Source organism: Marmota flaviventris, chromosome 17, assembly GCF_047511675.1.
Source record: "Marmota flaviventris isolate mMarFla1 chromosome 17, mMarFla1.hap1, whole genome shotgun sequence".
NCBI classification, from domain to species: domain Eukaryota; kingdom Metazoa; phylum Chordata; class Mammalia; order Rodentia; family Sciuridae; genus Marmota; species Marmota flaviventris.
In genome coordinates, this window is record NC_092514.1 from 37,413,564 (window position 1) to 37,440,108 (window position 26,545).

The 26,545-nt window shown below is 38.7% G+C and overlaps 1 protein-coding gene and 1 pseudogene across 1 annotated transcript in view; both read left to right on the forward strand.

The window, feature by feature from the left end:
- Psmd11 (proteasome 26S subunit, non-ATPase 11) overlaps positions 1–25,426 on the forward strand; it is a 37,831-nt gene extending 12,405 nt beyond the window's left edge. Inside the window, exons 4-14 of the mRNA XM_027924161.2 lie at positions 4,497–4,568; positions 4,964–5,021; positions 7,687–7,881; positions 17,048–17,192; positions 18,105–18,165; positions 20,287–20,349; positions 22,227–22,352; positions 22,821–22,856; positions 23,096–23,147; positions 23,636–23,778; positions 23,898–25,426. Of these exons, the coding sequence (XP_027779962.1) occupies positions 4,497–4,568; positions 4,964–5,021; positions 7,687–7,881; positions 17,048–17,192; positions 18,105–18,165; positions 20,287–20,349; positions 22,227–22,352; positions 22,821–22,856; positions 23,096–23,147; positions 23,636–23,778 (951 nt within the window). The 3' untranslated portion in view covers positions 23,898–25,426. The remainder of the gene's footprint in view (positions 1–4,496; positions 4,569–4,963; positions 5,022–7,686; positions 7,882–17,047; positions 17,193–18,104; positions 18,166–20,286; positions 20,350–22,226; positions 22,353–22,820; positions 22,857–23,095; positions 23,148–23,635; positions 23,779–23,897) is intronic.
- Positions 12,808–13,764, forward strand: LOC114083045 (eukaryotic translation initiation factor 1 pseudogene; annotated as a pseudogene).
- Positions 25,427–26,545: the final 1,119 nt, after the last annotated feature.

Here is a 26,545-nt window from a genome sequence, read left to right on the forward strand (position 1 = left end):
GTAGTTCTTGGTATTTTATGATACAGTTTTCTACAGCAGCTTGATCTACTGGCACTCTACTAAATTTACCAAATATGTCAGTCATATGCCTGGATGTTTGCTGAACAGCCCTGTCTGCTCCTTTTGCTGTACCTTTACATAGTTCTATCTCAAGGTCCACCTTCTCTGAAATTTTTCCTTGTAGACTTTGGTGTGATCATTACTCTTTCAGTGACCCATATTTACATATTATGTGTATGATTATTCTGCTTTGTATGACAATTACTTGTACATTTACTTTCTTTAATATAATCTCAGTTGAAGCATTATATACCTTACATTACCTAAGGATCTTCCTCCTTCCCAGTATAGTCCAAATTCCTTAGCCATAGCTACCTCTGACTGTATCCAGTACCCAGTACACTGATTTCTGTTTTACTTTCTTTACAGCTGGCATATTGTCCTTTTTGCCATAATCCCTTAAACTGTTCTGGTTGTGGGGCATTTATATTCATCTGGATTGTTCAGCCTGTTTCCCCCCCCCCCCCCCCCCCCCCGCCCCCAATCCTAGGCTTATTCAGTATGATTCTTTGACTCTACATAGTGCTTTTGTAAAATGCTACAAAGTTAAAAAAAAAAAAACCACACACAAAAAACCTCAAATGTGGTGGGGTTGTAGCTCAGTGGTAGAGCACTTGCTTCACATGTGTGGGGCCCTGGGTCAATCCTCAGCACTACATAAAAATGAATAAATAAAAATAAAGATATTTTGTCCATCTACAATTAAAATAAATAAACAAACAAATAAAAACTAAAAAATTTTGTATACTGACTATACAATAAAAACCCAAAACAGCATACAGGTGTTTGAGTAACCTGCAAGACCACTAAATGGCAGGTGAAATGGGGTCTCAGCCTGATGATAACATGAGTGTTTTTCTTCATATTATTTCAAGTCTTTGCTCACATATTGCTTCCTCAGAGACCTTCTTTGAGCAATCTCTGCTTTACTTCATATTTACTTGTTTAACGTTTCTTTTGGTTTGTGAGGATAGCTGCTTTTTCCTATTTACTGCAGTATCATTGGTACTTGGAATAGTTTTGTCTCAGAGGAATTACATAACTAGTACTTGTTGAAGGAGTATGTGGATTATGCCTCTATTGTGGTAGATGCCCAGAAAATACTGTTGAATTGAGATCTGAGTTTACTGAATAGAGATGTAAGCATGGGGTGCTTGCATCTCAGTACTCCTTGTCTAGGTGACACAGAGATATCTGACTTGGAAATCAGATATAGTTTTCATTTTTGGTTCTTTTAAAATTCTTTGGGTGATGGAAAAGGATGGAGAAGTAAGACAGATGCATCACTGTCATAGTATTATTGAGGCCTGAAGCAAAATAGGAAGTTTTAGATCATTTTTAAGAAATAGAGTTTTGTGTTAAAGAATTTGTTACCTTTTTCTGTTTAGGGGCCAGCTGTAAGTCAGCGGTATTTACAGAACAATCTTCCAGCCTGCAGTATTCTTACAGATGATGTGATTCAGGGTATGATCTGGTTGTTTGTGTTGCTAAGATTTGGAATCCAGAAAGTAAGGACAGGGAATAAGTATAGGAGAATGGAGGGTGGGGGTGAAGACGGGTGGTTGGCACGATGAGGGAAATTGGAAAAGTGTGACGAAGAGAAGACTGAGCCAGATTCTTGCCAAGCAGTAAACTGAACTCAAATTAATGTTTCCTTTAGGGATCTCTAGGGAGTTGCTGTGGGAAGCCATTGTTGGGTGTAGTCTGTCCAGCCGAAAGTAATAGCACATTTAATTTTTTTTCATATGCATACTTTTATTAAATATAATTTCCAAAAAAATGAGAAAAGTGGTATTGCTTTACATTTCTGCTTTATTACTTTTTATATAATAGCATACTTAGTAAACCAAAAGGGTTAGAGAATTAGAGAATTTCAGTCGTGAAATAATGGTTGTTTTTTCCTTAGAGGAATTTAGTTAATTCAGGTATTATAAAAGAAAGTATAATAGAGGCTGGGGATGTAGCCCAGTGGTAGAGCCCTTGCCTAACATATGCAAGGCCCTGGTTTTGTTTCCCAGCACTGAAAAACAAAAAGCAAAACAACTACTGCGGGCTGGGGATGTGGCTCAAGCGGTAGCCTGCTCGCCTGGAATGCATGTGGCCCGCGTTCGATCCTCAGCACCACATACAAACAAAGATGTTGTGTCCGCCGAAAACTAAAAAATAAAATATTAAAATTCTCTCTCTCTCTCTCTCTCTCTCAAACAAAAAACAAAAACAAAAAACACAACCTACTGCTCTACCCCCCCAAAACAAGTAAAGAAATGGCTTAGTGTAATAGTTTAAAACTTAAATCCTTAATTTTGATTATGTTGAGCTTTTTGAATTCAAGTCAGGGCTTTCTTCCAGAAGCCTGGGCTTATGCCCTTTGTCAGTCACTGTTACCATTAACAAAGCACAAAGCCTCTCACACAAAAAACTATAGCAAAGCTTAGTGGCCTTTATAAATTTTTTTCTGGGAACTGAAGTGGTGGTTTCACTAATTACAGTTCTATATAATGCAAATTATGTACTCTAATTGAAAATAGAGTGCTGACCTTAAGTCTGGGTTGAGGTAAAAAGAGCACTGGGGGTAGGGATAAGTTCTGGTCCCAGTAGGTATTATGTGACCTTGTGCCTGTCACTTCATATCATGAGTATTAGGCTGAGGTAGAAGGATCACAGGTTGGAGGCAGCCTCACCAATTTGGTGAGACCCTGACTCAAAATGACAAGTAAAAAGAGCTGGGAATGAATCTTGTGGTAAAGCACCCCTGGGTTCCAACCCCAGCACAGAAAGAAAGAAAGGAAAATATCTGGACTATCAGGGAAATTAAAGTAGGTGAAATCTTGGGGTAGAATTATGTATTTCTTAGTTAGATATATATTTCAGAGTGTTTATTGAAGTGTAACTTAATATAGAGGAATGTACCAAGTTCCAGGCATCCATTTTTGTCATTTAAAAAAGCTCTTTGAGTAAAACTAATAGGCATTTCTTAGGCATGTGGGACTTAAGACTCTTGTATTTTTTTTTTGTTAAAAATATTTTCAGTTCCATATATTATGAACAGAGATATTACTTTGAGTTTGTTTTTTTAGAACTTACCTCAAAACTCCGAAATTTGATTGCCTTGCTTTTGGTTTAGTTTTGGGTTCTTATTTTTGTAGAATGTTTATGAGATTAGCCACTAGAGGGCTGCAGTGAGGATTTCATCTTAGTGGTGAATCATCTAAATACCATTAGTTTATTGCTGAGCTTGAATTTAGGATCTAAAGGCAAAAGATCGATATATTTATTTATTTAGGAACTGAGATTTGAACCCAGAGGCAGTTTACCACTGAGCTAAGTTGCCAGGCCGATATAATTTTTTATTTTGAGGCAGGGCCTTGCTAAGGTGCTGAGGCTAGCTTTGAACTTGTGATCCTCCTCCCTTAGCCTCCTGAGTCCCTGGGTCTCTTAAGAGAATTTTGAATTTATAATATTATATTAGCACTTAGTTTTCTGGAAAATTGAGGTTTTTTTTCCCCTTATGATCTAATTAGCAATCTTCATACAAAACTCATAGTAGTAGAAGTGACATAATATCTGTAGTACTTCATAGGTACTTTGTCAAACCTGGTCTATCAGAGATATCTGATGGTCTGCTAGGCTAGCATAGAACATGGTTTTGTATCAGTTACTTTGTATCTTACATCACTGCTTGGGTGACAGAACTGGAGGTTCCAGAGTTCCTTTAAATAAAGCTTAAGAGCCCTTTTAAATTTTATGCTATTTTTTTTTAACTCCTTTAACACAAGCTAAGTTTACTGTATCTGTTTGCTTTGTGGGTGATGATGAATTGGTTAGTTGTACTTAGAATCTGAAAAGAACCAGCATTTGTGAGTAGGCTGAGAACATCTCTCCTTTACTGCAGTATATTCACAAATGCACATTGCCATTACTATTTCCAACTATTCTGGGAGAAATTTTGGCTTTAAAAATTCTAAGCTTTCCCCCAAAATACACACTATAGGGCTACATGTGTTTTGGAGAGTTCTGGGTGGATCCTAGAAGAGTCTTTTTTTTTTCCTTTTCTTTTTGGTACTGGTCATTGAACCTAGTCCTTTTTATTTTTATTTTGAGATCTTATTAAGATAATTGAGGCTGGTCTCAAACTTGGATCCTCTAGCCTTAGCCTCTTGAGTAGTCTGTGCCACTGCACCTAGCTAGAAGAGTCTTAAAGAGGAAGCTCTTTTCCAAAAGAGCAGTTTAAACACAAAAGAGATTTTATGTGTAAAACGCCAAGTTGATTCTCTATTATGATGTACCCTTTATATATTTGAGACACTGTGTATCAGACACTTAATAGAGCAATGTGGGTAATTCGTGAGGAGGAATTAAAGCTCTTCTGTTCTCCAAAGCATAGTTGATTGGAAGAATATGAGGATATAATGTTGCATGTACTGTCTTTATTGCAGGTTGAGTTGTGTTTAGAGTGCATTGAATGGGCCAAATCAGAGAAAAGGACTTTCTTACGCCAAGCTTTGGAGGTATGTATCCACATTAGCACTGATTTCAGTTCTCAGACATTAGTGAATATAAGTAATACCATCCTGATCAAAAGCATCTTCAACAACTTTGTATTATCCATTTACTAAAAGATTATCACTGAAATAAGTCACTGAAAGTTGTCTCATTTGTGAGAGTTGCCCTGGTTGAAGTTTTGAGATAAACTTTCTAAAGCAGCAACATGGTAAAGTTAACAGTCTTTGGCAATAATAGGAGACAATACTGGGGTCTGGATCATTTGTTATGCTGCATTTGATGGTATCATCAGGACATGGATATTCAACAGTAACAGTTCTGTGACTGTTGATCTTTGATTTCTTTCTGTGGCTTTTTTTTTTTTTTCCTTCCTTCAGTCAATGCCTTTTCTCTTTCCTAGGCAAGACTGGTGTCTTTGTACTTTGATACCAAGAGGTACCAGGAAGCTTTGCATTTGGGTAAGTAAACTGGTAGAAATTAATAAGACATCTTAGTTAGCTAAATGATTATATTCTAAACCTGGCTATTCTTATTAATTAACTATTAAAAATTTATATTCTACCTACTTCTGAGGATTCAAGGTAGTTTACATTTATGGACTTTGTCATGGAAAAATGCTATTTGAAAGTTCTGAGAAACTGGCTATAGTTATTCTGTTAAATTTAGAGAACAAACGTGTCAGTTTTTGTTTCCTTGAGTTTGAACAGTCCATTCCATTGAAGTAGCTGAAGTTCTTTTCAATATTTCTGTTTTGTATATAGCACCGTATTAAATTGCAGATTTAATTTTTTTTTTTTGGTGCTGGGGATTAAACCCAGGGGTGCTTAGCCACTGAGTCACATTCCCCTCATTTTTTATTTTTTGAGACAGGTTCTTGCTAAATTTCTTAGGGCTTCATTAAGTTGCCGAGTCTGGCTTTGGACTCGTGATCCTCCTGCATCAGCCTCCTGAGTTGCTGGGATTACAGGTGCGTGCCACTGCACCTCGCCAGATTTAATATTTAAATTGAAAATGTTTAAAAAGTATTACATATGCTACATTTGTTTTTAATTGTACTTACAATCTATTAAATCAAAAAGTGAATTTTGAGTGCAAATATGTTTGGAGGCCAAAGTGGGCCAGTTGAAGGCATTCACTGTGTAGCCTGAACTCTTTCCCTGCTGCTAGTTTTTACTAATTGGTAGATCTGGACTATTTTCCCCAGATCTACCAATTTTCCCCAAACAGAAGAAAATGGCCTTTATGATCTATTAATTTGAATAGATTGCCAGTATATTATCTGTCAGAAATGGCAATTAATATGTTTTAAACAAATAGGTCACTCTTTTAAAGTATATGATTCATTGTGTTTGTTTGTTTGTTTTTTGTACAAGAGATTGAACCCAGGGGCACTCAACAACTGAGTCACATCCCTAGCCCTTTTAAATATTTTATTTAGAGACAGGGTCTTGCTGAGTTACTTAGGGCTTACTAAGTTGCTGAGTCTGGCTTTGAACTCAGGATTCTCCTGCCTCAGCCTCCAGTGCTTGCTGTGATTATAGGCATGTACCACCACGCCTGGCCATTGGTTTTTTAGTATATTCAGTAAGTTGCGCAACCATCACCACTATCTAATTTCAGAATTTTTTCATCACCCCAGAAAGAAACTGTGCCCATTAGCAGTCACTCTCTAATAATTCTCCACACATACTTAGTGCACGTACAGGGCAACTGGGCAACTGGAGGATAGCATAACATGTGGTCTTTTGTGATAAGCTTCTTTTACTTGGCATAATGTTTTTAAGGTTTATCTATGTTGTAGCATAATCAGTATTTTATTTCTTTTTATTGCTTAATAATAGTCTATTGGGTGTTTTACATTTTACCTATCATTTGGTGGCATTTGGAGTTGTTCTTACTTTTTGACTATTATGAATACTATTGTGAAGAGGTTTCAGGTGGATATGGTTTTCTTTTCTTTCTTTCTTTTTTTTTTTTGTAGTTATAGATGGACAGAATGCCTTTATTTTATTTACTTTTATGTGGTGCTAAGGATTGAACCCAGTGCCTCACACATGCTAGGCAAGTGCTCTGCCACTGAGCTATAGCCTCAGCCCCCGATATGTTTTTTTTTTGTGTGTGTATATATCCAGAAGTGAAATTGCCAGGTCACATGGTAACTGTTTATCTTTTTGAGGGACTGTCAAGGAGTTTTCCAAAATGGATGTACCATTTTACATTATCACCAGCAATGTATAAGCGGAGTTATAGTTTCTCTACATCCTCATCAATACTGTCTCTTTTTTATTTTAGTTCTCCTATATATATGTACTGGTATTTCATTATGGTGTTGATTTGCATTTCCTTAATTGCTGATGATGTTGAACATCTTTTCATGTACTTGTTGCTCATTTGTATGTCTTTGGAGTAATGTCTGTTTAAATCCTTTGGACATTTAAAAATTGAGTTACTTATTTGTTTTACTCTGGATACAAGTCCCTTACCAGATCTATGATTTGCAAATATTTTTTGCTATTTTGTGGGTTATTTTTTTCACCTTTTTTGTTTTTAAAGCTTTTTTTTATACACAATACTTTTATTTTATTTTTATGAAGTTTTAGTTCTTTGGTCTGTTTTTAGTTAATTTTTGTTTGTGGCATAAATCTTTTGGTTCTTGACATTCTCATGCAGGATGGGGGAACTAGGCATATTTATATCAAGAACACTGGCATATCCAGAACTCTTTACTTTCCCCAACAGCCCTAGTGCCTAGTGTTTCTGGTATAGTCTTATGATTGCTGGACAGGGAATGAGTGAGGTCAAGTCCGTGTCTGAACTGGATAACTAGTTTTAGTATTTTATGGGTAGAGGTTCCCACTATATTTAAATCTTAGGAGTGAGCTTAGAGGGCTCTTGGCTTCAATACTGTCCTTGGGAAGCAGAATAGTTTCAATGAGATGTGTGTTTCTTTTTTAGAAGGTAGCACATTAGAGGAAAACAATTCTTTCAAGGGCTCTAAAGGTAACTTTTTTGAGTTCAGGCAGATTTCTTTATCTCAAGTGTTATTAAGGTGAGAGAGAGATTTTTCAGCAATATGGTATTATGATTATGGTTAACAAAGAGATACATTTTTTCCTCTTCCAGGTTCTCAGTTGCTGCGGGAGTTGAAAAAGATGGATGACAAAGCCCTTTTGGTGGAAGTACAACTTTTAGAAAGCAAAACATACCATGCCCTGAGCAATCTGCCGAAAGCTCGAGCTGCCTTAACCTCTGCTCGAACCACAGCAAATGCCATCTACTGTCCCCCTAAATTGCAGGCCACCTTGGACATGCAGTCAGGTAACCCTCATAGCTATTCCTGGGATGTGTTTTCTTAGAGCTCATCTTGTCTTAGGTATGGAAGGATTGGGATTTGGGGCTGGAGAATATAATGGGCTGATTTGACTCAAAGAAACCAATTAGAAGGCTACCTTTCTAACCAGCTGTTCCCTTCCTATTGAGTGCCTTAAATATATTAAAAATATGCCTATCATTTCTTAGCCAGGCAATATGACTGTTAGAACCAAACCTTAGAGAGGTCTCACTGAGGTTTGAAAGTCTCCCTTAATTTTCCTATTAGCTGCTTACACTCAGCATGGTAGCATTTCTCTTTTAAGATTGGCTTAATCCAAGTCTGTTAACTCTTGCAGACCTTCATAAAACTTATTGAATTTTTAAAAGGACCTTAATTGTGTGTAGTATGTAGCTTTCTGATGGAGTGTGTGAATGTTGGTGTTAGGAAGCAGTGGATTGGCAGGTGAAAAACTTTTTCTTGTATTCAGCATCTTTTTTTCACCAGAGGCATCATTACTGAAGGAGTGCTAAATTGGAGGTAGAAGAATAGTACTTTTTTGTTTTTGTTTTTTGTTTATTTTGGTAGTAATAGGGGTGCTCTACCACTGAGCTATATCACAGTCTTTTCTTTTAGTCTTTTGTATTTTATTTTATTTTTTAAAAATTTGAGACAAAGTTTTGCTAAGTTGCTTAGAGTTTCTTTAAGTTGCTCAAGGCTGGCCTCAAATTTAGCTATCTTCCTGCCTCAGCCTCCTGAGTTTGCTGGCATTACAGGTGTGCACCACTGCACCTGGCTCAAAAGACTAGTTTAAGCACTGATGTTATCTGTCTCATCTATCAAAGATAATATATGCCCATCTTGCCTCTCAGATCTAGGAACAGCCTTTCCTTGGTTAATAGTTAGGTCTGCTGATTTATAGGTATTTGGTCTTGGGAAAATTACTTAATTTATCTTTACCTTTAACTCATCTATGAAATGGTGAAAATAATTGTACCTCTTTATAGAATTGTGGTGAGAATTAAACAAGGTGATGAGTGTGAAGCCCTTATCACAGTACTCACCTTAAACCAAGTATTGCCACTTTGAGCTACTAAGGGTGAACCCTTCCTTTATGGTCAAGAGGTGAACTTCTTTCCTACTTTTCAAAAGAAATAGATGGCATTTTGAATGTGAGCCTTCTTTATTTCTCTTTTCTCTACAGAATTTGTATACTATCCACTTTTACCCCTTGTCAAGAATAAGCTTTCCACCTTTCTCTTGTTCCATTTTATGTCTTTAGTCATTCCTCTCAAAATTTGCTTCTCAGTCTCTGAACTGCTCCAGCTGAAAAAGCACAGCCTTTTCTCTGTTGTAAATTGCTGCTTTTGCCTTTGTGTCAAGTTTATTGAAAAAGTTGAAAGAGTATCCTTATTTTGTGTTTCTTTTTTCTTTTAGTTGTAGATGGACACAATACCTTTATCTTATTTATTTTTATGCGGTACTGAGGATTGAACCCAGTGCCTCACACAAGCTAGGCAAGTGCTCTACCTCTGAGCCACAACCCTAGCCCCTTACTTTGTGTTTCAGCTGATTCCTTGAAGAAGTCAACTCCCTTATAATCTCTGACTTTTGGGGATGAGGGTTCAGCCCTTTTGAACCCTAGACTTCCTTGACATCACCATCTTCTTGGTTTGCCTCCTTTGACTATTATTTGTGGCCCCATGTTGCCATTTTCTTTTCCTTCCAACTGCCCTTTAACTGTGTCTGTTCCTCAGTGTTTCTTTCTTAGCTTTGTTTCCCTTCCTGTTTTTCCTGTTTTCTCTCTACTCCTATATTCTCTCATGGTTTTACTGCCATTATTGGTCTCCTCATCTAGATTTCTAGTAGCTTCCCTCTCTAGATCTAAATACTAGATCTAAAATTCTAGCTGCTTAAAGGATATACATACCTAACTATCACATTGCTATCTCAGTGGGAACTTATCAAAAACTAACATCCAAACTTAACATCCAACTCCCTTCTCCAGCTGTCATTTCTGGATTTCATTTCATTGTTAATGGCATCATTGACTTAGTTGTTCAAGCTTTCATAATCAGAGTAATTTTGTCTCTTTTCCTTTTTTTCCCCTCAAACCAGTCAGTTAGCAGATCATTTTGAAACTGCCTCCATATTTGCTCTTTTTATCATTTTAACATCGTGGTAATTAGGCTTTAATTGTCTTTTACTGGTGTAACTGTCACTAGTCATTTTTTTCTAATCCATCCTCATCTGGCCTCAATGTCATTTTTTTGAAACCAAATCTGTTTTGTAATTCCTTTGTTTAAAATTCTCCAATAGTGCTGGGCTTGGTGGAACAATCCTATAATCCCAGCGGCTCGGGAGGCCGAGACAAGGACGATCGCGAGTTCAAAGCCCGCCTCTGCAATTATGAGGCACTAAGCAACTCAGTAGACCCTGTCTCTAAATAAAATACAGAATAGGGCTGGGGATGTGGCTCAGTGGTTGAGCACCCCTGAGTTCGATCTCTGGGACTGCCCCCGCAAAATCTCTAGTGGTTAAAGTAAATGTTACTTTAACATGATATTCAAAAGGAAGGCATCCTTTCCTTTTCATCCTAACCTCTGGATTTAGTCTTAGTCACTGAAAGGTTTCATGGTCTCTGGGTATTCCATGTTACTTCCTGCTTCTGTCTATATTTGTCGTCTTTGCTTAAAATTTCTCTCTTTACCTCGCATCCATTGCAAACTCATGTATTCATCTGGATCTAGTTCAGATGTCTCCTTTCCTCCTTTGTACCTTCCTCTTTGATTTTGGACTTCCCTACCAAAAGAGAGAGAGAGAGAGAGAATTTTATTTTTTTACTTTTTAAAATATTTTATTTTTTAGTTATAGTTGGATAGAATACCTTTATTTTATTTATTTATTTTTATGTGGTGTTGAGGATCGAACCCAAGGCCTTGCTCGTGCAATATGAGGGCTCTACTGCTGAGCCACAACCCCAGTCCTACATATATATATATTATATTTGTAGGTGAACACAATATCTTTATTTATTTATTTTTAGGGTGCTAAGGATTGAACCCAGTGTCTCATGTATGCTAGGCGAGCGCTCTACCACTGAGCCACAACCCTAGCACGGCAGGTGCTTATTAATGTTTGTGTTGAATAAGTGAGTCTAGTTTTTTGTTTTTCTATAAATAAACTTCGTGCTTACCATGATATTCCTGATAAAAACATGGCCCTTGTTTACTAATGTGTTGGAGAGAACAATATGTCAGCTCTTGGGCTTTTTATTTAATTAATATTTTCAACTGTAAATGGACATGGTATCTTTTTTTTTTTTTTTTAAATTTTTTTTAACATGGTGCTGAGAATCTAACCCAGTGCCTCACACATGCTAGGTAAGCGCTCTACAACTGAGCCACAACCCCAGGCCACCCCCGCAACCTTTTTTTAACTAGACTTATTTTGGGTATGATCTGTTAGCTCCTAGCTCTGTCCTGAGGGATGTGGTTCAGTGGGGATGTGCCTTATTTAGTTTGGCAGCATTAATAATTGGTTGTTTATTTTTTTTTATTTCTTTATTTTTTGATATTGATGATTGAACACAGAAACACTTTGTCACTGAGCCACATCCCCAGCCCTTTTTATTTTTTGAGACAGGGTCTTGCTAAGTTGCTTAGAGCCTTGTTGAGTAAGTTGCTGAGGGTCCTAACTTGCACTTCTGCGTCTCAGCCTTCTGAGTTGCTGGGATTACAGGTGTGCACCACTGTACCTGGCTTAATTTTGCTGGGTTCCTTTAGGGGCTTTCCATGACTTTAGAGAGGGACACATTTTCCTTCAGCTCTCTAGTTTAGAAGAGTAATAGAATTAAAGTGATTTGAATAGGAAAAGAAGAGCTCAAACAATCCCTATTTGCTGACTACATATATTTAGAAGACCTAAAAAACTCCACTAGAAAGCTTCTAGAACTCATAAATGAATTCAGTGAAGTAGCAGGATATAAAATTAACACCCATAAATCAGTTGATTCCCTGTGCATCAATGACGAATCAGCTGAAAGAGAAATCAGGAAAACTATCCCATTCACAATAGCCTCAACTCTGCGCCTACTAGAGGAAGAAGAAAAAAATATTTGGGAATCAATCTAACAAAAGAGGTGAAAGGCTTCTATAGTGAAAACTAGAGAACATTAAAGAAAGAAATTGAAAAAGACCTTAGAAGATGGGAAGACCTTCCATGTTCCTGAATAGCCAGAATTAATATTGTCAAAATGGCTATACTACCAAAAGTGCTATACAGATTAAATGCAATTCCTATTGAAATTCCAATGATGTTCTTCATAGAAATATAGAAAGTAGTCATGAAATTCATTTGGAAATGTAAGAGGCCCAGAATTGCCAAAGCACCCTTAGCAAGAAAAGTGATGCAGGAGGCATCACAATACCAGACCTTAAATTATACTATAGAGGGATAGTTACAAAAACGGCATGGTATTGGCACAAAAGCAAACATGAAGACCAGTGGAACAGATAAGAAGACACAGAAACAAACCTACGTAAATTCATTCATCTCATACTAGACAAAGGTGCCATAAACATACATGGAGAAAAGATAGCCTCTTCAACAGATGATGCTGGGAAATCTGGAAATCTATGTGTCGTAGAATGAAATTGAACCTCTATCTCACACTTCACAAAAATTAATATTTTCAGTTATAAATGGACAAGATATCTTTTGATATCAAAATGGATCAGGACTTAGGCATTAGACCAGACACTCTGCGCCTACTAGAGGAAGAAGTAGGCCCAACTCTCCACCATGTCAGCTTAGGAACTGACTTATTCAATAAGATTTTTTTAAAAAAATTTTTTTTAGTTGTAGATGGACACAGTACTTTTATTTATTTTTATGTGGTGCTGAGGATCGAACCCAGTGCCTCATGCGTGCAAGGCAGGTGCTCTACCACTGAGCCACAACCCCAGCCCTTCAATAAGATTTTTTTAAAAATTTTTTTTTAGATGTAACTGGACACAATATCTTTATTTTATTTATTTTTATGTGATGATGAGGATCGAACCCCAGTGCCTTATGTGTGCAAGGCAGATGCTCTACCACTGAGCCACAACCCCAGTCCTTCAATAAGATTTTTAAAGTGCAAGAAGTAAAATCAAGAATAAATAGATGGGCCTACTTACTGAGCCGCCACCGAAGTCTCAGCAGCCTCCCCCTGGAGCATCCTCACTTCCCGACACCCGTTCCCCACTCCTGGAACCACCTTCTGTAGCCATTTCTGCCAAGGAAAAGGAATTGTATCGCATGTCTGCTATTCAGAACCTCCATTCTTTCCCCTCTGCCGATGCAAGTAAGGGTGATGACCTGCTTCTTGCTGGCACTGAGGATTTATTATCCATTTAAGAATTCAACAGAGAAATGGCAGGAAGAACCTTACTACAGTTCAAGGGATCACTGATGATTATGATAGAAAGAAACTAGTGAAGGCATTTAGGAAGAAATTTGCCTGCAATGGTACTGTAGTTGAGCATCCAGAATACAGAGAAGTAATTCAGCTACAGGGTGACCAACGCAAGAACATATGCCAGTTCCCAGTATTGATTGGACTGGCTAAGGACAATCAGCTGAAGGTTCATGGGTTTTAAGTACTTGTGGCTCACTGAAGCTTAAGTGAGGATTTCCTTACAATGAGTAGAATTGCCCTTCTGTCCCTTGTCACAAGTTTAAAAACCTCACAGCTTGTATAATGTAACCAGTGGGGTCCGTTTTTAACTTGGACTAGTGTAACTCCTTCATGCAATAAACTGAAAAGAGCCCCCCAAAAAGAATAAATAAATGGGATTGTATCAGATTAAAAAGCTTTCTTTAAAAAAAAAATTTATTGGGGTCCCCTAAAAAGCTTTTCCTTTTCCTTTTTTTTTTTTTTAAGTTGTACATGAACATGAAATATTTTATTTATTTTTATGTGGTGCTGAGGATTGAACCCAGTGCCTCACACATGTGAGGCAAGTGTTGTACCACTGAGCTACAACCCCAGCCCCCTAAAAAGTTTTTCATAGTAGCCGGGTACAGTGGTGCATGCCTGTAATCCCAGTGGCTCGGGAGGCTGAGACTGGAGGATTGGGAGTTCAAAGCCAGCCTCAGCAATGGCGAAGTGCTAAGCAACTCAGTGAGACCCTGTCTGTAAGTAAAATATAAAATAGAGCTGGGGATGTGGCTAAGTGGTCAAGTGCCCCTGAGTTCAGTCCCTAGTCCCTGCCCCCCGCCCCACCCCCCCAAAAAAAAGCTTTTTCATAGCAAAGGAAACAATCAGGAACATGAACAGAAATCTTACAGAATGGGAGAAAATCTTTATCACCAGCACCTCAGTCAGAGCATGAATATCCAGGATCTACAATGAACTTAAAAAACTTAATACCAAAAATAAATAAATAAATAATCCTATCAATAAATGGGCCAAGGAACTGAACAGGCATTTCATAGAAGAAGAAATACGAATGGTCGGAAGATTTATGAAAAAATGTTCAACATCTCTGGCAATTAGAGAAGTGCAAATCAAAACTACACTGAGATTTCATCCATCTCACCCCAGTCAGAATGGCAATTATCAAGAATACAAGCAGTAATAAGTGTTGAAGAGGATGTGGGGAAAGAGGTTCACTTATACATTTCTGATGGGAATGCAAAGTGGTACAACCTCTCTGGAAAGCAGTATGGAGATTCCTTAGAAAACTTAGAGTGTAATCACCATTTGGCCCAGTTATCCTACTCCTTGGTTTATACTCAAAGGACTTAAAATCAGCATATTATAGTGACTCAGCCACTTAAGTGTTTATAGCAGCTCAATTCATAATAACCAAGCTATGGAACCAACCTAGGTGCCCTTCAATAGATGAGTGGATAAAGAAAATGTGGTGTATATACACAATGGAATATTACTCAGCCTTAAAGAAGAATGGAATTATAGCATTTGCCAGTAAATGGATGGAACTAGGGAGTATTATGCTAAGTGAAATAGGCCAGTCCCAAAAAAACCAAAGGCAGAACATTCTCTGATATGGATGCTAACCCACAACAAGAGAGAAGATTAGAAGTTAATTGGACCAGACAAAGGGGAATGAAGGGAAGGGAGGGGGATGGTAATAGGAAAGATAGTAGAATGAATCAACATATCTTTCTTATCCTCATATATAAATATACAATCAATGTAACCACATTGTGTACAACCACAATAATGGATCTAATTAGAACAAGTTATACTTATTCAATTTATGTATAATATTTCAAATATACTATTATACAAAAAAAGACGTTCAAAAGGTGATTATTTGTATATATAAATATAAATAAAAAAGAAGAGTAATGGAAAAGAGATTTAATACCTCCAGTCTCAAAATGTACCCCTTTTAAGCAGGGTAAAGGGCTTAATTCAGTAATTGGTTAAGTCAGAATTCCCAGTAAGCAAGCATTCCATGTGCCACAGGTTTGTTGTAGGTGGGTTAAAGGTGTGTCAAAACATTGATTCCTTGGGACCACATGTGAACAGCTTCACCTTTATATTCTACTGTGCTAAGTACTCTTCTGTGTGTATCTTGATGTGAAAAATGTTGGAAGCACTGTGGTAGACAAATGGTTGGGATAGAGGTCTGTAACTTCATTAGGGACTAGACAGTTGGAGTTAATACAAAGAAGTGCAGAATTTTAGGGCTTAGTTGCATCTCAAGCTGGAAAGAACTAATTTTTATATTATTCCAAGTGATGGAATAGATTGGAAGTAATAGTGGGTTTAATATAGTTGGTTCATTGGGAACAAACCCACCTTCTGAACAGTAGAGAATTGATGAAGTGAACTATAGTATCAGCCTAAGGGAATACTGCTTAACCATGTATAATTAAGTTTATGGATTTGGCATTATGTGAAATAACATGCACTGATTTCATCTAGGCAAAAGCACATCCATTAATGACAAATGTTTGAGATGGAAATAAAGGAATTGGGTTTTTTTTTTTTTTTTTTTTTTTGCCCCTTATGAAAGCTTCCTTAACTTTTCTAAGTTTGATTTTTTTTTAATACTATCGTGAAGTAGTTAATGTTATTTCTTTGCAAACATAGTGGATGTTCCTAAAACCTGTTGGATATTCTGAAAGAAGTGTGACAAACAACCCATAAAGTGACACAGTACAAGAAGGGCAAGGATTCTCTGTATGCACAGGGAAAGTGATGTTATGACAGGAAACATAGTGACTGTGATGGGAAGACTAAGCAGATTTTCCATGAAAAGGCTAAAAATAAAGAGGGTGCTGAGGCTTAGGTGTGTGTTGAGCTTAACTGCAGATCTAAGAGAATGCTGGCTATTAAGAGATCTAAGCATTTTGAATTGGGAAATGATAAGAGAAAGTGACCCAGTGCTGTTTCATTTTGTTTTATTATGAAGATAATAAATTGTTGATGTTTTGTTCACAATAACAGTTATTCAGTTACCTAGGTGTGTTTGGGTCAACTCTCTGACCCTGTGTAGGTGATGTCATGGAGGGTAAATGACTTTTGCCAATGGCTCTAAAAGAAAGCAGAACTAGGATGGTGGTAGGCATGGGAGAAAGATGGTGCACTTTATCTTTTTAGGATCAACATTGAGTTGGATCTCTAACTCCTTTGGGAATTTAATATGAGGTTGAGCTGAGAGACTAGAAACAGCTTGGGTTCTAATCCCAGCTTTCACTTGTTGATTGTAACTTTAAGCAGGTTCTTTATCATTGCTTTTACCAGGAATTGAACCCAGGGGCACTTAACCACTGAGCACATCCCCAGCCCTTTTTATTTATTTTGAAACAGAGTTTCGCTAAGTTACTGAGGCTGGCCTCAAACTTGTGATCTGCCTGGCTCTTTAGTGTCTCCCTCTCTCCCCCTCTCTCTCTCTCTCTCTCTAATTTTTTTTTTAATATTTATCTTTTAGTTGTAGTTGGACACAATACTTTTATTTTTTATTTATTTTTATGTGGTGCTGAGGATTGAACCCAGGGCCCTGCACCTGCTAGGCGAGCGTGCTACCACTGAGCCCCAGCCCCAGCCCTAGCCCTCTTTAGTCTCTCTTGACCTTATCAGTAGGTTGATACAGCTAATCTTTTATAGTTTTTTTATTTTGTTTGGATCTTATTTCTTTTTTCTTCAATGCCCAGGTATTATCCATGCAGCAGAGGAGAAGGACTGGAAAACTGCATACTCATACTTTTATGAGGCATTTGAGGGTTATGACTCCATCGATAGCCCCAAGGCCATCACATCTTTGAAGTACATGTTGCTGTGCAAAATCATGCTCAACACGTAGGTGCACATTAACTCTGGAATATAAGAACTGTAGTCCTTCAGCCAAGTTTGTCTACTGTGACAAATGACTTGGGCAGGGAGTTTAGCCAGTTATATATGTGGTAGCACCTGTAGCCTCCGAGGCTGGTTGAGGTAGAGTGGGAGGATCAGAGCTGTTCTAGAGCACTTTGCTTGCTAGTCTTTCAGACTCAGGAGACAGATTGTAGGAATCCCTTTCCTATCTCCTCTTGGAGAAGTCTCCTTATCCTTCAGAGACTCTGTCCTCATTGGTGCTTAACCATAGGACTAAAAGTAACTAACAGACTATGCCAAACAAACTGGGTTACCCAGAATATGAAGGATAGGGTAAGAGACATTTGAAAGAGAGGACAACAATAAGTATGACATCTTTTTTTAAAAAAATTATCCTAATTTTATTGGGAATTAATAAAATATTGGCTGGGATTCTGGATCTTTGGATTACATATGGGTTGTATTTTGGTAAGACCTGTTATACTGGAATTTGACTTATACTTCCTGTTCTACCTGTTTGGCCTATTGTTTTTGGTAGGTTCAATTGGGCTTCCTTTTTAGTGTTGGAATTTTTCTATTTTTCATTACTGACCTTTAGCCCAGAAAGAAGAAAGCCTAGCTTCTGTAATGTGAGGAATATATAGGTTTTAGGGGTTGGGGCTGATTTTTTTCTTTGGGCGGTCTTTTTTTTTTTTTAATATCTTTGTTTATTAATTTATTTTTTATGTGGTGCTAAGGATCAAATCAATGCCTCACACATGCTAGGCAAGCGCTCAGCCACTGAGCTATAGCCCCAGCCCTTCTTTGGGCAGTCTTTATAGTGGAAGTTCACTGAAACCTGTATTTAGAATCATAACATCCTGGAGCAGTTGACCAAGTATATCTTTTTTTTTCTAGCCCAGAAGATGTCCAGGCTTTGGTGAGCGGGAAACTTGCACTTCGGTATGCAGGGAGGCAGGTAGGAAATGTATTGACTGCAGTTCTACTTCATATGAGACCAGCATGTTGTCAGATTCATGATGTTTGGTGAGACCAGAGCTCTTCAGGTCTCCATTTTGCTCTTTCCGCTTCCCCACCTGTTTCCTTCCCTGAAGCCCATTTAGTGTTTTTCCTATACTGTTGGATTCTTGACCCACAAAGTCGGTATTTGGTGCTTTTACAGACATAAGGTGGTTTAAGGTAGTTACAGAACTGAACTGTAGCATTCACAGATGCTACAGTGAGTTAGGTTGCATTTAACATTGATCTGTCTCATGAGCCTGCAGATTTAACGTGCAGAATATATGACCTGTTGGATTCTCTGAGTCAGGAGTGTGGTTAGGTCTGGAACATGTGTGCTTTAGGGAGGTCTGATTATTTGTTGTAAAAACTAGATTTTGAGACCCATACTATTCAATTCAAGCCTTGAGTTTTAAGTGTGATGCAAAAAGGACCTTTGATTGTTGGTAGCCCTTCTTTTTGTTTTTGGTAGTAGGCAGTGAACCCAGGGTTGCTTTACCACTGAGCTACACTCCAGCCCTTTTTAGTTTTTTAAAAAATTTTTGAGTTAGGGTCTCACAAAATTGCCAAGCTTAGCCTCGGATTTGTGATCCTCCTGTCTCAGCCTCCTGATTTGCTGGGATTACAAACATTCACCCCCATGCCTGGTTGAGTATAAGTTCTGAGAGCAAGCAATTTTCACCTTTGTGAAGATGATATCTAAGATTTGTTATACCCATTTTTGCTCAATTATCACTAGTTAAATAAAAGTAATCTTTTGGATTTCAAATGGATTTGTTTCTGAACAACAGATTGGCCATCTCACTACATCTCTGGAGGAATGACCACAACAGATGATTTCTTTTTTTGACAAGTGACCCTAATTGGTTTTGTATTAACAAAAGTTTCAGGTTAGTTCCTATTTTGGGCCTCAAGAATACTGGTTATCACTGTAGTGAAAGATGTACTTTCCTAAGGACTACAGTTGAGATAGGCTCAGATAGGTCGTGTGTTCAGGATCAGATTAGATAGCTAATAAAAGGTGGAGCCAGACTTTGAACTTGGGTTATCTGGCTCTAAATTCCAGGCTTTCCTCATGATGACATTTGTTCTGTCTACAAAACAGATGCTGGAGATAAACTGTTCTTGATAGCCTTGTACCACTTAGTCTGCTATATAAGGCATCCCTATTTAAGTATGTAAGCTGACACAGGGGAGCTCCTTCTGTCTCTTTGAGCCTTGATGACAACTTTCAACCAGGAGTCGGGCTGATCTAGAAAGATGGGTATTTCTAATTTCTTGCTAAGTAGACTTAATAGCTTGGACTATAATTTTATAATTAGGTTAAAAATTGCCCTTATTGGGCTGGGAATATAGCTCAATGGCTGAGTCCTTGCTGAGCATGCCCCAAGCCCTGGATTTCATCTCCAGTAATACTCCCCACTCCCTAAAAAACGTTGCCCTTAGCCATTGAATGTATCTCTAATACTCTCTCTATAATTTTTTTAAGTTATAGATGGACAAAATACCTTTATTTTATTTATTTTTATGTGGTGCTAAGGATCGAACCCAATGCCTCACACGTTCTAGGCAAGTGCTCTGTCACTGAGCTACAGCCTCAGCCCCCTTTGTAGGGTTTTAATGTTCAAGTATAATATGTAGAATATATTAATACCTTAATCCTAATAAAATAGACCTCATTCAGTGCCTTGTATCGAACTTGGTAGAATGGATCTTGATAAAGCACAGGTGTATACTCATGTTTGAGCACAGGAAGGAGTTGGGTAGGTATGGAGATAAGGATTCTTAGAGGAAGGGGAGAGAAATCACAGTTCTGTCATTTTTCCCTTTCAGCTTGTCATATCTGGAGAATTCTGTATCAAGGTCTTTTTGGGAGACTTCTAAGTCACTTGAGATTTCAAAAGGAAAATGGTTGGCATACAGTGATATTTAATCCTTTTAGCTTTTCAGCCCAGGCCTCTGATAAAGAATCCTTATAGCACAAGTTCTGTGGATATAAACATATTATCTCTGAGACTTTTTTGGGTGTATGTAAACATGCAAAATAGATCATTTTTATGATTTATCTCTTTATTCTCAGACAGAAGCATTAAAATGCGTGGCTCAGGCTAGCAAGAACAGATCGCTGGCAGATTTTGAAAAGGTGAGCATGGTATTGGGTTGGTAGGGAATGGGGTGGAAGACCATTTAAAAACTTTTTAAAAATAGATTTATAAGAAGTTGCAAAGATAGCATCAAGTGATCCCATGTGCCCTTAGTACAATTTCAAATCCAGGAAATAGTTAAGCACTTTTGTACAATGAAACTTGTTATGTTGATTTAGATTATATATCATATATAATACTTCTTAGTTTCAAAAAGTTCTCTCTGTCATCCTTATTTACAGCAAAGCTCTTATCTTCATTTTGTGGTTGAGGGAATCAGGAGGATGCCCCAAGTCACATAGTTATATGTATCATGGTTTGACTCCAAGTCTAGTGCTTATCTCACACAATATAATCATAGGTATTCCTTCAGCTCCAGAAATGTCAGGTCTGCTTCTTTGTGATCAAAAGAGAAGTTTTATGTGCACATTTGGCCCTAAAGAAACTTCCTCAGGATGATAAAACTGTAAAGAAGAGAAACTTCCTCAGGATGATGTTCTAGATTTTGACTTATGTGTTAGTCAAGTTTTCATCGCTGTGACCAAAATACCCCGCAAGAATAATTTAGAGGGGGAAAACTTTATTTTGGTTCATGGGATGACCTCTTGCTCTGGGCCTAAGGTGAGGCACAACAACATGGCAGAATGGTGTGGTAGAGGAACACTATTTCACTCATGGTAGCCAAGAAACAGAGCACTACTCCCTTACATAGGGAAATGAACCCTTCTAGGACATGCCCCCAATAACTTTCATTCCTTCATTACCACAAGAGCTTTTGGGGGATACTTCATACCATAACAACTCCTATGCCATTTGCTTATTGGGAAGTTTCAAAAGGAGAGACACTTGTCTTAGGTATATATATTCTTTGTGTGATTAGAGTGACCAACTTAAAAACAGAACCTAGATCCAGCTAGATGTGGGGCACATACCTGTAATCCCAGCAACTCAAAGAGGCTGAGGCAGGAGGATCACAAGTTCAAGACCAGCCTCAGCAATTTAGAGAGGCCCTAAACAACTTAGACCCTGTCTCAAAATACAAAGGAGTGGGGATGTAGCTTAGTGATAAAGTGCCCTTGGGTTTAATCCCCAGTTCCTACCCCTAAAACAAAAACTAAAAACCCTCCTAGAACCAGAATGAAAAAAAAAAAAACATGTAGATGGATACTAGGCCATGTGGCCTGGATTATCCCCAAGACTCATCATTTTCCTGAGGACTCTTGCTGATTCTTGCCATCTCTTACTTGGTATGATTTGCCTGCTTTTTAAAACATTTATAGTACAGTGGACGTGAGATTTGGATAGTGAAACCATTGCTAAAGGTACATATGTTATGTACATGAATAAATAGTTTGTCATTTTACCCCCAGCTTTGGATCTTACATGGAACACCTTTATTCCAAGTGATTCCTTGGGAAAAGGGTCCTGTGATCAGATATTTGGGAAATATCAGGATTAAACAAAATCGGTTAGGTTTTCTGTTTTAACAGCAGAGCTGTACTATACTGATATTCCTCACAAAACTCCCAAGATCTTGTTGTGCAATTTAGCGTTTCTCATTTAAACTCAGAATTATTTGAAATAAATGCTGAAAAATGCTTATATAGTTGATTTGGCTTACAAGTGAAACTGCTCCTAGGGCTTACATGATTTGAACTGGTGACATGAAGGTTTTAGATAGAAAGATTGTGACTTCACCTTTTTGTTTGACATTCCTTTTTTTCTGCTTTGTTAATGGCTTTTCTTTTATCTCAAAACTCCCAGAACTTCATTCAACCATGTAGTTAGAACGGCTAGTCAGCTACTCAGGAAGTTAGGAGGAGTGTGACTTTAAAGTTCTTCTCTGTTCCAATCTCTGTGCTGGCTCTTTGGACAGGCCCTGACAGATTACCGGGCAGAGCTCCGGGATGACCCAATCATCAGCACACACTTGGCCAAGTTGTATGATAACTTACTGGAGCAGAATCTGATCCGAGTCATTGAACCTTTTTCTCGAGTACAGGTAAGAACCATCCTGGGGATTCTGTCTGGTTTTGGCCATACATTCCCACTGTAGCCACCTCCCTTTTCACATCTGTACAAAATAGGAGCTCACTTCCAAGGTTATGCCTGGTGAGCAAGAGGCCACCAAGAGCTCAGTTTATCTTGATGGGAAATGAGTGGAGGAGGAGTAGAGACTTGTGAGATGGCACCTGCTTGTGCCCTGAGTACAGTTTCTTTCTTGATTTTGTAGTCATTGTGCATGTGGTACTCATTTTCTGTATTGGGTATGTGGGACAGGAGTGGGTTTATTATCTGTAATGGTAACATCAGGCAAATGGACAGCATAAGGGAAGCTAAGCATGGCTAGGGAAAATTTTTAGAGACATTCAACAGGTTCAAAAGACACAGCAATTTCCTGTCCCCTGCTTCTCATATTGGAGGCAAAAGTAAAACTTTCAGTGTTGTGTCTCTCTGCCTTTCCTTTTAGATTGAACACATATCTAGCCTCATCAAACTCTCTAAGGTAAGGAGTTCAGAGGCCTTCTGGTGGGTAGGGATGGGAAAGAGGTGGTGTAGAAGGGATAGCATTTGTACCTGATGGGCCTTATTGGAAAGCTCCTAAGCTTCCCGGGGAATGGGAAATGTCAGAGCTGAAGTTGCATTGTTGCTGTTTGGTTTTCAATCCATTTGCCCTAAGATCTTTTCTACAAAGCTTTCATATCAGGGTGATGTGGTCCCTTTAATCATGTGCTTTGATTTTAGGCCGATGTGGAAAGAAAATTATCACAGATGATTCTTGACAAGAAGTTTCATGGTGAGTAACAGTCACACAGGCAAGGGGACTAGTGGTGATAAAGATGGTTTAAGAGGCATTTATTTATTTATTTATTTGTGGTGCCGGGGGTTGAACCCAGGAGCGCTTAACCACTGAGCTACATCCCCAGCCCTTTTTTATATTTTATTTTGAAACTGGATCTTGCTAAGTTGTTTAGGGCCTCTCTAAGTTGCTGAGGCTGGCTTTGAACTTGAGATCCTTCTGCTTCAGCCTTCTAAGCTGCTGGGATTACAGGCATATACCACCGTGTCTGACAAGAGGTTTATTTTTAAAGAAATTGTTTGGTTCTCTGGGATCCTGGTCCCTCTTCCCTGTGTTAAGTGTGTAATAACATGCAAATGGAACAGGAAGATGAGTTCTATTCCCTTTTTCTGGAGAAAATGAGGCAACTAGGGATCAGGCTGCTTTAAAATTGCTTTTATGTCTAATCTATTCTTTTACTTGGGTTGCCCTTGTGTTTCCTGCAGGGATTTTGGACCAGGGGGAGGGTGTCCTGATTATTTTCGATGAACCCCCAGTAGATAAAACTTATGAAGCTGCTCTGGAAACAATTCAGAACATGAGTAAAGTAGTGGATTCCCTCTACAACAAAGCCAAGAAACTGACATAGGTGAGTGCCTGCCCTGGACCCAGGGCTGGGCAGCGCTGTCTTCTGCCTGTTGGGACTGAAAACCTCCTCCTGGTGTCCTTGTGGCTTCCTGATTGACACTGCTCTGTCTTCTCTTGCAGAATTGGATCTGTAGCGGTCCTTTGGAGAGTGTGTGTGGCGGGAGAGTGAAACCTTGGGGCAAAATGCTAGGAGATTTCTTTTTTCTTTTTGTTCTACTTTTCGCTCGGAAAGTTTTTAAATCCTCATTTGGTGCATCTGTATTCCAACCCATAGGTGTGCCAGTTTTCATGTAATCTTTACTGGCCCAACTTGGGAGTGGGAAATTGCTTTAAAAAAAAAAAAAAAAAGAAAGAAAAAAAAGATTATTCTAAATAAAAGGAAAAAGGCTTACACTACCTAAAGCTGTGCTCTCTGCCTCCTGGGAGAGGGCCGCAAAGCCAGGCACCCCGCCAACCACTGGGGGCCCTAATCTACCCGCTGGGCGTCACCTCTCCTCTTCTTCAGAATTGGGTGTTTGCTGACCATCAAAAGCAATGACTTTTTATTCTGTTTGTACTGAACCAAAACAAACAACTGTGTATAGACTGCTATTTTCTTTTTTATTTGAAATGAGGCGTTTCGATGTTCTTTCCCTTGCCATTTGGCCTGTCCATCCTTCCTTTCCTGATATTGGCTCCAGCAGACTAGCCGAAGGTCCTTCCACTACCGCCACTGCCGCCGCCGCCGCCGCCGCCGCAGCAGCAGCACCTACAAGGCTCCGCTCTGACCTGTGAAAGGAATGGGGACAAGGCCAGGAGCTAGTGTCCACCACGGCCACACAGGGAGCAGCGTGGGCCCTCAGCCCCCAGGGGACCTGCTGTGCATGTGGCTTTTTTTAACACAGTAATTAGATTAGATGTCAGTGTTTTAACTGCCCCTCTTCTCTGTCCTCTACTCTTCTTTCTCTTCTCTTTCCCCTTTCTCAATCAGGAGACCACTTTTTCCTTCCCTCTCCTACTCCTCCTCTCCTGCTGTCAGATGGATTTATTCCTTTTTAAAACAGTGAACATCGGAAATGAGACTGTGGGCTGTTTTTTGTTTTATTTTGTTTTTTTAATTTTCTCTGTTGGGTTTTCAAGCAACCTCATGTCTCCTTTCCAGGGAGTGTCTTTATTTACCTCTTAGAACTCGAATGGATGGGCGGTAGAGCACTGTATTTCAGCATGCTTTGTTTTCTGATATGATTACATAGCAAGGCTTTAATGCCATTTGGGCAGGTAAGCTTCAGCACCTTGTCGCTGTGCTCAACAATATTTTCTTCTCTCATCTTCTCTTTTTTCTTCTCCCCCTCTTCCTGTCTCCTTCCTGCTGGCCTCCTTTTCTCTTTCTTTACCTTTCTCAGATTATCCTTCCAGGTTTTCGTAATAAATTTATATTTTGTAAAAGGATTTTGTTGTACCAGGTTTTGCATCTTCACTGAATCTGACTGGCTTTTATTTTCCTCTCTGAAATCAGGTTTTTGTTCTTAACATCTTCTCTCCCCATCATGTCCAGTCACTGTTTTGGTTTTGGCACCATCAATATCCAATGTACAAACGGTTCTTGCTAACCAACACCAGGTATATCTGATGTTCAGATGAGTTCCAATAAAATAATTTTTTTTTCAAAAGGTGTCATTTCTTGAGTACTGGAGGTTTTCTGAGCAAGTTCAAACAGCTCTGTGTAGCTCAGCAATAGTCTAGCCCTCTAGATTAGCCAAAGCTCCATTATCTCATTTGCTTATATTAATGTTAGTAGTCCTTTAGCCGAATCTGTAGTCCACTTTGGAGGGCTTTCGGCAGGAGACTTGATCTGTGATGGCTAAAAGCAGAAATGGAGTTCAGGTATGTTTTTCTAAGGCAGCATGATCCAGCAAGAACACCTGGATTCTGTCAGTAAGATCCTCCAAGGTTGATGCTTCTATGGTAGGTGATTGTGATACAAGAGGTCATATGAAGTAATGGAAATGCAAGTGTGTAGAGGGTTCTCACATTCAGCTGTGGTTTAGTTTCCTTTTAGAATCTTCAGAAGCAGTGGTTTTCATGATGTTCTCAGACCCTGGGAACGATTCTGAGGGATTTGCCGACTCTTCTCCAGTTTGAGCATTTTGGTATTCTCAGTTTTAATATTGTATTTCTGTGCATAATTTTACTTGCATAGAGGTTTGTTTCTATAAAAGACTTTAAAATAAATATTCCATAGAGTTCCTAGTACTGGAACAGAGGGGAAAGGGTTTCCCAAACTTAGGGGATCCCCTCCCCAAGAGGCTCAGGGCAGCAGCCCTTTTCTCTGCTTCCCTGCTCAGTCTGGTGACTTCCTCTAGACCCGCGCTGTCCAATGAGTAGCTGCTAGCCACATGCAGCTGTTGAGTACTTATAGTGTGGCTAGTTTTGAACTGTTAATGTGCTGCAAATGTAGAAAAACAGATTTTGAAGGATAAGAGTGAAAAAATGTAAAATATCTCAAGTTTTTTAAAGTGTATGTTGAAATATTTTGGGTATATTGGGTTAAATAAAATATTATTACAAATCACCTGTTTCTTTTTACTTTTTTAATGTGGCTACTGGAAAGTATCAAATTATCTATGTGGCTTGCCATTGTGACGCGTGTTATACTTTAGTTGGACAGCGCTGTTCTAGACCATCAAGGACCAGCAGTTGTGCCACTATTTTCCCTCCCAGCCCTCATGTGAGCTAGTTTAGGCATAACTGAGAAGGTCATCTGCTCCATGGGCTGGTCTGGGCTGGGC